The 11,573-nt window shown below is 40.5% G+C and overlaps 1 protein-coding gene across 1 annotated transcript; it reads right to left on the bottom strand.

Moving 5' to 3' along the window:
* Window positions 1–1,592: 1,592 nt before the first annotated feature.
* On the bottom strand, window positions 1,593–9,665 carry slc2a11a (solute carrier family 2 member 11a). Its single transcript, XM_070958947.1, has 12 exons — window positions 9,551–9,665; window positions 8,967–9,065; window positions 8,103–8,263; window positions 7,495–7,619; window positions 7,247–7,376; window positions 6,992–7,140; window positions 6,658–6,845; window positions 5,965–6,075; window positions 4,326–4,427; window positions 3,615–3,690; window positions 3,288–3,415; window positions 1,593–2,798 (listed from the first exon to the last, which is right to left on the bottom strand). The coding sequence occupies exons 1-12, from the start codon at window positions 9,572–9,574 to the stop codon at window positions 2,580–2,582; spliced, it is 1,512 nt and encodes a 503-aa protein (XP_070815048.1). The 5' UTR covers window positions 9,575–9,665; the 3' UTR covers window positions 1,593–2,579.
* Window positions 9,666–11,573: the final 1,908 nt, after the last annotated feature.

The following is an 11,573-nucleotide window of genomic DNA, read 5'->3' as shown; positions in this document are numbered from 1 at the left end:
TTCCTGTAGTTGTTCCATGTCATGCCGGTGTATTCTATTTACTGGTTAGACATTACAGAGAGGAAGATGTGTTAAAGAGGAAAAAAAGACATGCAGTTGCTGCAAATTTCCGGTCACATGGAGCTTGTACATTGAACATCAATAGTAATAATGTGCAAATACAGTACATGCACATATTAAAGTGGCACTTCTCTGATTTTACACATAAAGATCGGGTGACTCGTTGAGGGAAGTGCTGCTCATCCTGTGAACAAAGTTGCTTCATGTCCAGTGTGGCTGTGGAGGAGCTTTGAGGAGCAAGGGGGAAACGACCCTGTCACAGCAACATCAGCAGAACACCTGCCTTACAAACTGGGGCTGTGACAGCTGAAAAATGTCTGTGTTCAAGATGTAGTCTGTAGTCAAGATGCATTATGGGAATTGTAGGATTCAGCATATTTAGAACCAGACCTGTACCAGAGACTGAAGGTCAGGACATCTTGAACGCTGCTGCTCAGTTTTTAACCAGATCTGCTTCTTCTGAGTCCTTGAACATGAGGGAAGTGCAGTGCTACAGTGCTGTGCTGCCCTTTGACACTATAATCCACTTGGCAATTGTTTTTGCAAGAGACCACCAGATCTTTGATCATTTCAGTTGAAACAACACAGATACCGTCACACACAAATATTTCTTTGTTAGAATGAGTTTTAATGCTTGTGCTCTCTGAAGTAGGTTTTTAGCCAATTGTGTGTCGCAGAACAAACTCTTTCATTTAAGCAAACAGTTTCAATGTCTCACTTTTCTCAAAGCCGTAAAAGATGGTTTGATCAAATTTGTAGTGATTCCATTGTGGCTTCATTTGACTGGTTGGGTCTGCGTCATGTTCACAAAACAATGAGGAATACTCAGCCTCCTAGTGGCAGAAAACATTTATTGCTGATAAATGATCTTGTGCTTCTCTGTCAATGACAAGTGACTGTGGTTTTGTCAAATGTGCTCAATGTACTGACTTAAATATGCAGTCAGAAAAGCAAAAATATTTGTACAGAATTTATTTAACACCTTGATTTTCACTGTCATTTCCTCTTTTCGGTTAATTTCCAGTTAAGAAAACATTATTTTCCACACCATATGACAATATCACATTTTGAATCTGTGTGTTGCAAAAAGTGAAATATTTGATTGACAATGAAAAGAAAGCTATGTAAATAATACAAGATACTTTTATTGGCTCAGAGTTAGATCATTAAAACAAAAACAAAACAAAACAAAAAAAGAATAAGGGCAATTTAACATAAATAACTGCACATTTTCCACACATTCTCAGTCATTGCTAAAAGCACAAATGAATGTGTGAATGTATGCGTGCACACTGACGCATAAAGTGTATCTTTGATAAGGTGCAAATGTAACTGGAATTAAATCCATTCTCTCTGATACGGTGCTCCATCTGCCACTCAGAAAAGACTTCAGCAGCCTGTAGGTCTGCAGCTTACTCTGACCTTTCACCTCCCCGAATGAGCAAGGACACAGTCTGCAGTGGTGGAGAGTAACTAAGTACACTTAAAAGTAAAGTAAAAGTACCAAAAAAGTAATTTTTTTGGTACTTTTACTTGAGTATTTTAATTTTATGAAATGTATACTTGCATTTCAGAAATACTTTCAACTCCACTGCATTTATAGCAAACAACTCTTGTTACCAGTTACTTAGTTACAGAATAAGATTTCACAAACAAAACATATAATCAATTTCTAGAATATGATATTCAATTATCTAGCAATATATTACGTAGTTAAATGTGCTCCACCTCCACCAGCTGCAACACTAAAATGCTGCTTCTTTGTTCACGCGTCAGTTTAAATTTCAATAATATGACCCTCTGAACGGGACTGTTCTGCTCAACGAGTACTTTTAACACTTAAAGTACATTTTGCTTTTAGTACTGTTGCACTTTCCCTTAATTGAAATCTTGAATGTAGGACCTTTACTTGTAACGGAGTATTTTACAGAGGGGTATTACTACTTTTACGGAAGTAAAGGGTACGAGCACTTCTTCCACCACTGATAGTTTGTCATATTCATTCCTACTCTGCTGGTAACATGGATGACAACTGCATTCTTTGTCCTATTCAACAAGGAAGAACTGCATAAAATGCATTACTGTCTACGTGCTAAAATGAATAAATGTGTGTCAAAGTTTTTTTCGGTAAAGTGACACAAGTGTTCGGGCTAACTAAGCGGTTATTTTTCAATTTATTCCAAATGACCACCATTGCTTCACCTGTTACATAAAACACATCACTTCCTGTGTAGTGGAAGATCTGATAGTCTGCCACATATTGTCTCATATCAATCAGTAGGGTAGCAAAACAGAAATATATACACATGAAGGGCCTCACAGATATTCCTTTCTCTTCATAGAAAACACACTCCAGATGAAGGAGTTACAGTAGATCTAAGCTGCTTCTGGTGATTTGACAGTTCCTCCCAGTTCCTGTCACATTGTGCAGGACTTCTTCCAGCTCATGCAGATCCGGTTCTGAAGTGAGGCGTACAGTGGATTTGACTTTGTGTTTCAGAAACAAAAAAACAGTCTGTCTACAAGGCCGTGGAGTGACACACTTCACCCAGCTGATACCGAGCTTGACTTTGTGATTCACACATTCTGTCCTGGCCTTTGAAGTTGAGCTTGTGGAATTCACTTGTGATGGCCGACAGAGACTTGCCTTTGGTCTCAGGCAGAAACATGCCGACGTACAGAGCAGACAGCAGGCAGACTGCTCCGAAAGGCACAAAGCAGTACTCACTCAACTCGCTCTGTAAAAGACAGGCAACAGAAAGTGTCATCAGACTGATCAGAGATAAAGCCATGAGCATCCTGACAGACACTCCTGATCACTTTTTTCCTACTTTGAGGCTGAACTCTGGGGGGTGCTGTAGGATGCCTGTATATTAAATATTTAATTATTTCATATTTCATGGTGCTTTTGAACCTGCCCCTTAGCTTGTTGTCTCCTAATTATTACGTGTAGCCTCATGCCAGGTGGTTAAAAGATTTAAAACTAGAAAAACTTCAAATTTATCAATTTAAGCATTTTGGCTATTACAATATTAGATATACAGACAGGAGACAGACATATAGAGCGGTGTGTTTTAAATAATGTCTCAGTTTGGTCTTATTAGTCATGCTATAGGTGTATATACACTTTGCTTTAACTTTATATAATTTAGTGCAAACCACTCTCTATGTATGCTTGTTTACATGGACTGATGCTGACAGCTGGAAGGATGGATTGACAGACTGACCACTAGAAATGGGAAAATCATTCCAATGATGAAAAGGTTGAGCCACATCATGGAGCCGGCGATCGCGTAGGCTGCAGGCCGAGCAGCCTGATTGAAGATCTCTGTGGGCAAAACACCAGTCACTCCAGCTGAAATGTCAAACATTGATCAGAGTTAGCTTCATGACAACATCCTTACAAATGTATATGTACAGTGCAGGACAGTTGTGCACCGGATAAACTGGTAGTAACAGAGAGCACTGAGAGTATATGACCTGAAATGTGCTCTGAGGAGACAGCTTGAGCTTTTATGCAAATGTTAACATGCAACAAGCCTCCAAAAACTGACCTGGTCCCATGCCAAAGCTGAGAATGTAGGTGAAGATGCAGCCCATGCTCAGGTAAGGCATCCAGGAGATATAGTGCTGTTTGCGTGTGGGGAGGAAAGTCAAATATCCACAATGAGCAAAAACCCATATCTAACATTCTGACACAAATATTTCACAGATAGACCAGAAGTTTGTGATAAGTCTTTAAGTTAGTATAAGTAGCTTAAATTGTAAACCTCTCAAACTTCAAATCATGGAGTCCAAATCCACAGAAATTACTGACATCATCTTCCTTTTACCCCCATTCTCCAAAAGTCAGACATTTTCTAAAACCTGAATGTTAACTCATGTTGCCTCCTAGTGGCCCGACTGACACACTAAGATGAGTTTCACTGGATTTCACTGCGTTCATACGCATCACAATCCTTTAACCCAGTGTTAATCAGCTTGTCATCAAGCTCTGCAGTGGCCTGATAATGAGCCACTCATTTGAATCAGGCTTGTTGGAGCAGGAAACATCTAAAACATGCAGGGCAGGGGGGCCCAAGGACCAGAATTGAGAAACACTGCTTTATCCAGCATCATGACAGATTTTTAAAGGCAAAATCTGCTGGCTATCCATAACCGAGTTGTTGCAACTGTCTAAGGCTGTCTAGCCTTTTAGATACATGCATGATTTGACATAGGAACACTTTTTATTTTGTTTTGCTCATACAAGTGATTTATAATACCTCAAACGACAGAGCAATTGTGAAGACAATAGCCCAGATGGTCATTAGGATGAAACCTCCCATCAGCATGAACCTCCGGCCTTTACGCTCTATCAGCAGGTTCTGAAAACATCCAAATATGTACATCACACTGTTGTTGTTCTACTTTAAAACACATAAAGTCCACAGCAGTAACCACAGAACAAATACAAATAAGAGACTTCCTGCTAATGAATGGTTATTAGTGTGCCACATTTATGATTTTATGTCCTGTAAAAACACTGCTGTCAGTTGGGAAGGTTGATGCTCTACTTTACAAGATGGGAACTCAAAAATAGTAACTATATGCACACAATAAGCACATAATGATCAGTTACTGTTCCTTGCCATTTAGAGCCTGATGACACATCCATCAGGATTAGTTTCCTTTGAACCAGAAAGTGTTCTGTTGGGAGAAATCATTAAACTAATCATTGCATGCTACTCTTTCAAGGAGTAGTTTGACATGTTGGGAAATCGACATCTTCTCTTCCCTGCAGAGTTGAGAAGATCGACCTGTGCAGTAAATCAGTAGCTGGAAGTAGCAGCTGGTTAGCTTAGCTGAACCATGAAACAGTTAGTCTACCTCTGTTTGAAGGTAGCAAAATCTGTCTTAAGTTTGCTGATTAACATTTGACTATGTTTACTGGCCACGTGAAGCAACCTAACGTCATGAAACCTTGACTAAATGTGGGGACCCGCAGTCTCCCCTCCTTTTCCCCATTATGTCACTGTGTTTTCCTGTCCTTATGTCTCCTGTCTGTCCCTCCTGTCTGCCATGTCTGAGTCTGTCACTGCAGGACATGGCCAACAGGTTGGGCCCAGCCTCCTCTCATCCTGAGCACAGCTGCTCTCAATCAAGCAATCAAGACCTGCTTTCACAGGATATAAGTATATTGTCATCCTGCCTGTGCGGTCATGACCAAGATCCTGAAGACGGCTGAGTAGCTTTTTCTCTTGTTTTTGCCCAAGTTTTTTTTTTTTTTTGTGTATGTGCTCAGGTGCCCAGTCCTCACCTGTCCTCGTCTGTTTGCTCTGAAGGAACTGGAGTTGACACTTCTTTGGACTCACACACTGGTCTTCTCTGTTTGAGAATGACAATTTGTGTCCTTTAAACTCTAAAATATAACCCTAAACCATGAGTTTGCCAGACAACCAGCGGAGACTCCATATTTTAAAGCTCAGGTTTTGTATAGATAAAAACAACAACAACAAAAAAACATGATATAACCTGTTGTAGTAGTAGTAGTAGTAGTAATCTTCTCATCTAACTTGGCCCAAAATATCAAAAATATACCTTGAACATAACATTTTCTTTTCAAGTGTCAAAATACAGAACATTCAATCCAGGAACCTCTTGCTTCCCTCTTCTCAGCAGTTAGCTTCAAATTTCTTCCCATCAGTTCTTGATATCAACTCTTATTGTGAAGTGCTCATATGGTGTTGGTTTAACATCATGTGCCCCAGTGGTCTCAACTGTGAAATGAAAAGTAAAACCTACTCTGTGTGTATACAAGGCCTTCATGGGGCTGTTCTTAGTCCTTCGGATCAGTGAGGTATGCTAACAAAAGTCTCTCTCTGCCTCTAGCCGGTTACATAACATGTGATTTCAGATACTTACACACATTATACATGCTGTGAATTCACATGTACCAGTGCCAATTGTGATATATTGGATTTTATCATCGGCTATTCCAGCCTCTTTGAATACATATGATGCATAGAAGTAAATCTGAAAGACAAAGAACATTAGATGACATGAGAGTTCTGCAGGGCATCATTAAAAGTGTTTCAACTGTTCATAAGCTGATTAAGCCTGATTTGGTACAAAGAGTAACTATGCTAATACCCTGTCCCCTCCCTAAAACGGCCAAGCATGTGGTTAAAAGCCTTGAAACACGAGTATTTAGTCAGCACTTTCTGATGAGAAAGCAACTTGTTGCAGCTTTGAAAATCAGTTTAGATGTGTTATTAACACTTGTACTGCGTATACAGGGCAGACTTTTAGTACATAAACCACAGTAAGCTGTATTCACACATCGTTCACTTCACATTACAGGAGATGCTGCTTCAACAGCAGCATACATTATTAATGTGACCTGTAGGAACGTAAAAAAATACCCGACACGACACAATCCGCTGATGGATCATCTCAAATTTCTAATCAACCTTCTGACAGAGCAGAAGGCCAAAGCAACATCTGACACTATTACTGTAGCTCGGTATCAGTAACACTGATCCTCATGGGTTACATAACAATATTTTCTACAGAGACACAAAATGCACTGTAAAACTCTCTGATAGCTCTTCTTACCGAGTCATTACCACAGAGCTGCATGGCACTGCTGATGATCATGACAGAGATGAGCTGCCAGCGCACTGAGCGGTCAGTGAAAAGCTCCCAGGGTCGCTTGGATTTCATGCCCTTGGTCTCAGCCTGTTCCTGCAGGATTTCATCGAGCTCGCTGCTCTGGACCTCACAGCCTCGCAGCCGTCTCAAAGCTGACCAAGAACAAACAGAAATTACATGACTGAGGATTTTTTTGTCCTTTCATTCATGTTCTATCAGCACAGTTCTTGAGTAACTGTACTTAGTTACTTTCCACCACTGATTGACATATGTTGTATTAACATATTACTGTACACACCGTTAACACAGGCCTCCTTGTCCCCCCGGTCGATGAGCAGGTATCTGGGGCTCTCTGGGAACCACGGCAGGGTGAGGAGCTGAATGAAGCCAGGAATGGCATTACTGGCAAGAAGGTACTGCCAACACGACTCACTGCCCAAAATCTCTCTGTAATGAAATAAATAATGCAGAGAGTTACTGTGGAGATCTAATCTATGACACATATTATTCATGATTTGCAGTAAAAGGCCAAAAAATGTGACAGTGTGCATACCTGAGTCCAACCACCTGTCCTAACACAACACCAAACGCTGTGAAAACAGCCGATGACAAGGAGATAGCCCCTCTTAAGTGCTTTGGTGCACTTTCTCCAAAATACATGGGCTGCACGTTCATACTGATCCCTGCAAACACACAGTGGAGTTTCCATTGCATTATCATTACTCAAAGGTCTCACTTCCGACAGTATACACAGGTATTTAAAGGCAAACGCAAATATTTACTGCCACAGAAATGACATACCAGCATTTATCCCAATCAGGACACGTGACAAAATGATCATCTCAAAAGACTTGGCAGCTCTACTTGTCACAGCTAAGAGTGCACCAGTCATGAGGAAAATGTTGTTCAACAACAAGCATTTCTTCCTTGGGAAGAGAGAAGAAGAGGACAAAATTAACAGATTGCTAACAACTCATAAATCCCCAAACCAGCGATGAATAGATCGTACTAACAAGCTGGATATATCTTATTCCTCTGAGCCATAGAGCTCCATTGTTGTCCAAGAATTCTTAAAAACACATCATGTGCCATTACAGAAAGAGTAAGAAAGTCAGAAACGATTGAGACACTGTTGATTTCAGTCTTTTCATGGGATTTGTTCAGAATAAGTAAGAAAAAACATTAGCCTGCTATGAGTTTCTTTGCAGCTCAAAACTCAATCCAGGGTCATATGCACATATCCACGTGACTGAGGAAAGTAAATAAACAATCTCTTTATTCATTCATACATGTGTGCATCCACAGGTTGATCATTCATTCTGTGCATGTTGCAATGAAACTCTCAGTTTTTAATCTGTGCTTGCACATGCATACATTTCCATGTATAAGCACAATGCATCTTATATTACCTCCCAAAGCGTATGGTCATAGGTCCTGCAATAAGAGCTCCTGCAAAGCCCCCCAATGAGAAGATGGAAACGATAATTGTCCAGACTAGAGTCACCTGGTAATCCTCCAACTGCATGTCCCAGCGCTCCAGGAATGTCTCATTGATAAAGGTTTGAATAAACTGTGAGGAGAGGCGAGATAGTCGTCCATTAAAGTCTCACTGAGTTAACCAAACACACACAGACCTTCTAACAGAGCAGTGGTTAAAGCTGATACTGATTAGCTGAGTCAACAGAGTTTGTGAAGTCTTTTTCTTTGTCTGTCTCTCATAAAATACGTGTCTCTGTTGACAAGTTGCAGAATTGCTTTTGCTGATGGACGTTAGTGCTATTTATGCTTCAGTGCAGCTGCTCGGCTTCACAAAACGCTGCATCCAGAATTAGTTTCAACACACAATACAATTGGATGTGTTACAATGCGAATGACTAATCACAGACACAAGTAGCCTAATTCTTGTTTGTGCCAATTTACACTGCGACCCAAATGTGAAATAGCGACGCTGGTCTACGCACACGCTTGCACACACACACACACACACACACACACACACACACACACACACACACACACACACACACACACACACACACACACACACACAGCACTTACTGAAAGCAAACACAAATTACACTGTTAAGTATGAACAGTATTACTTTACCACAATGCAAATTCACACTTGTAGATGGAACTTTTAGAGCTGCAGGTAACACTGGAAAATCTGCTGCTGTGTTAACACACACACACACACACACACACACACACACACACACACACACACACACACACACACACACACACACGCAGTTTGGCAGCAAAAATCTTACAGTTGTGGGCGCATTCATAATGGCGAGGTTGTAGCCATACTGAAGAGTTCCCCCAATGGCTGCAGAGGCAACCATCAGCACCAATGTCAGGGGACTGCTCTGTTAATGCAAACAGATAGATAGATAGATAGATAGATAGATAGATAGATAGATAGATAGATAGATAGATAGATAGATAGATAGATAGATTTCATTAAATACAGATTATCTTATCAAACAACCCACTAATTTGCGGAGAGCACAGCATCTGTTAAACATGACCAGCTTGTTTCTTCACTGATTCTAAATCTACAATCTGTTTTAAACAACCTGCAGCTGGAGAGACAGCATCAGAATAGCACCTGCAATATATGACAATATGTCACCTATGACAAAGTTTAGTCTGCACTGTCTGTTGTTTGCAGGTTGTTTTATTCTTACTTTGTTCAAAAAAAAAAAAAAAAAAAAAAAGATCTTCAAACTGCACTGCGCCGCATATTTACTACACAGTTATCATATATTTCTGTAGGAATATTCTGCATAATTCTAGAACTCAAACAATGGAACATAAAGTACGTTCTGTATAACATACAAGTATCATTTACCTTCTGTGCACCGGCATGCGACATTGTTAATCGAAAGCGGTGGTAAAACGGGTAAAAAGTCACTTGATGAAGTCCGACTGCGAACTACACAGGTCAGCCCACCTCCTCATATAACTATCCTGTACCGCACAGGCTCGAGCACGCGCCTGAAGGCCGTGCGTGGCGACGTTAGGCCTCTTACCATTGGCTGCAGTTGTGCGAACACGAGCTCGAGCGAATTCCCAAACACTGAGCTGAGCTGTCTTAGCGACTCTTGGGACTCTTATAATGGCAGAACAATGATTCACTCGGGTGCGTTGCTCTGTCGCAGGGCCTTACCTGAGTGCGGAGGGAACAATTAATGTCTCGCAGAGTTTGTGAGCAATTAAAAACGACATCACGTGCCTAGGACGGTTTTCCATCAACCACGCCGCGGTGACGTTCAGGTGCAGGGACGTGACGCGTTTCACTTAATATATGAAGACAGCAGTGGAAGAGGTCACCGTCCCACTGCACATGCACATCAGTTATATTTTAAAGTCCTGATTGTGACATATTCCCTGGCTGCTGATCGACCTGCATCTCTTTGTGGTGTCCTGGAGGTTTCTGTGAGTGAGTTTGTGGTGATTTGATTTGGGAATATGCCCCATGCGGACACAATATAAAGTAAGATAGCAAAGACGTTAAATAGAAATTTGGACACACGGCCGCTCTAGAAGATGTAATAATGCACGACCTGTCTTTATTGATATTCTTATTACAGTAAATGACCAAAACCCACAGGCATGCATTGAACCTGAAGATTTTGGGACAACTTGTATCTAATTGATGGAGGGAGAATTTTGAGGAAACTCTACTTCTACTGTAATTTCCTGTTTTATTTATATTATTATTTTTCCCCTGAAACAATATATTGCAATATGCTTTAAATGTTGTTATCAGTAAGCACCAAAGAGATTTTTCCTCAACAAATTATTTCTGTCCAGCAGATGGAGCTGGTTTGAAGTGTTGCTTCTGTGTTAGCAGCTCATGTCGTGCATCTCAGCATCAGAAATGGAAAGCCTCTTTATTTCCTCTGCAGACAAGCCACTAAACTGCACAACAGAAGCTGCAGTTACTGTAATGAGAGTATGTTATTTAATGGTAAAATGAAAGAATGGATGTACACTGAACACCTTTTTTTTTTTTTTTAAAAAAAAGGATGACCTCTGAATGACTACAACACATCCCCTCCAATACTTTTTATAGAAGGATACGAGTTGACTTGATCTCTGTCTATCATTGAGAGCAAGTGTAGAAGAAATTTCCCAGTCGTTTCCTGTTTGCATGTGTTCAAAACATTTCACTGCCGTACTTTCCTGGAGAGTCTGGCAGCTTTCATGAACCTGATAAAGGACATTGTGGCACTGCTGACGAAAGGTCAGGGAAGCTCCGAAAACATTAAAAACTCCCAGTTCATGAATATCCATAGCAAATTTCATGGGAATGCGGCCGGTAGTTGTGGATAATACCAAACTGTTGGACAGATGAATGAACAGACGGACGAGCGAAGCTATTCTTAGGCCCTACTGAAAAAAGAAGTAAGAGAAAGTAAAACACAGCTTTTAGTCGTATTAAAAGAACAACATCCGAATCAAATTAATATTCCTTTAGGAGAATAAATCAGTTGTATTTCTGTAAATTTTTACAGACTGTACAACACACAATACTCAAAAAAGTGAAGGAGACTTATACACTGTATATATTCCATGTTATTTTATTTTTTTTTATAAACAATTCAGTGTGTTTCAGGATCTCCTGCAAATGGCTAAGGAAATAATAATAAGAAGTTATGGAGTAGAACATGTGGTTGAATATAACTGTACAGTAATGTAAGTACATTTACTCAAGTACATGAAGTTTTTGCATTATTTTGATATTTGATGGATTCATGCTGCACTGACTCTGACCCTCATGCAGCTGTGGCAGGTGGCACGTGTCACACACAGGCACGGTTACTGGAGTCTGTGTTTGTGGCAGCTGCAGCTGCACTCCTCTGTGTGTG

Source organism: Chaetodon trifascialis, chromosome 3 (assembly GCF_039877785.1).
Source record: "Chaetodon trifascialis isolate fChaTrf1 chromosome 3, fChaTrf1.hap1, whole genome shotgun sequence".
In the NCBI taxonomy this organism is placed as follows: domain Eukaryota; kingdom Metazoa; phylum Chordata; class Actinopteri; order Chaetodontiformes; family Chaetodontidae; genus Chaetodon; species Chaetodon trifascialis.
The sequence above is the reverse complement of the archived record's forward strand: the minus strand, read 5'-3'. Positions and strand labels throughout refer to the sequence as shown.

Bases quoted from the DNA above. Each gene is read 5' to 3' on its own strand.
- slc2a11a (XM_070958947.1), bottom strand. From the start codon at position 9,574: ATGTCGCATGCCGGTGCACAGAAG. The intron at 7,620-8,102 runs GTAATATAAGAT...TCTCTTCCCAAG, and splicing joins ATGACCATACGCTTTGGGAG to GAAGAAATGCTTGTTGTTGA. The intron at 2,799-3,287 runs GTCAGTCTGTCA...TGTCTTTTACAG, and splicing joins TGATTTTCCCATTTCTAGTG to AGCGAGTTGAGTGAGTACTG.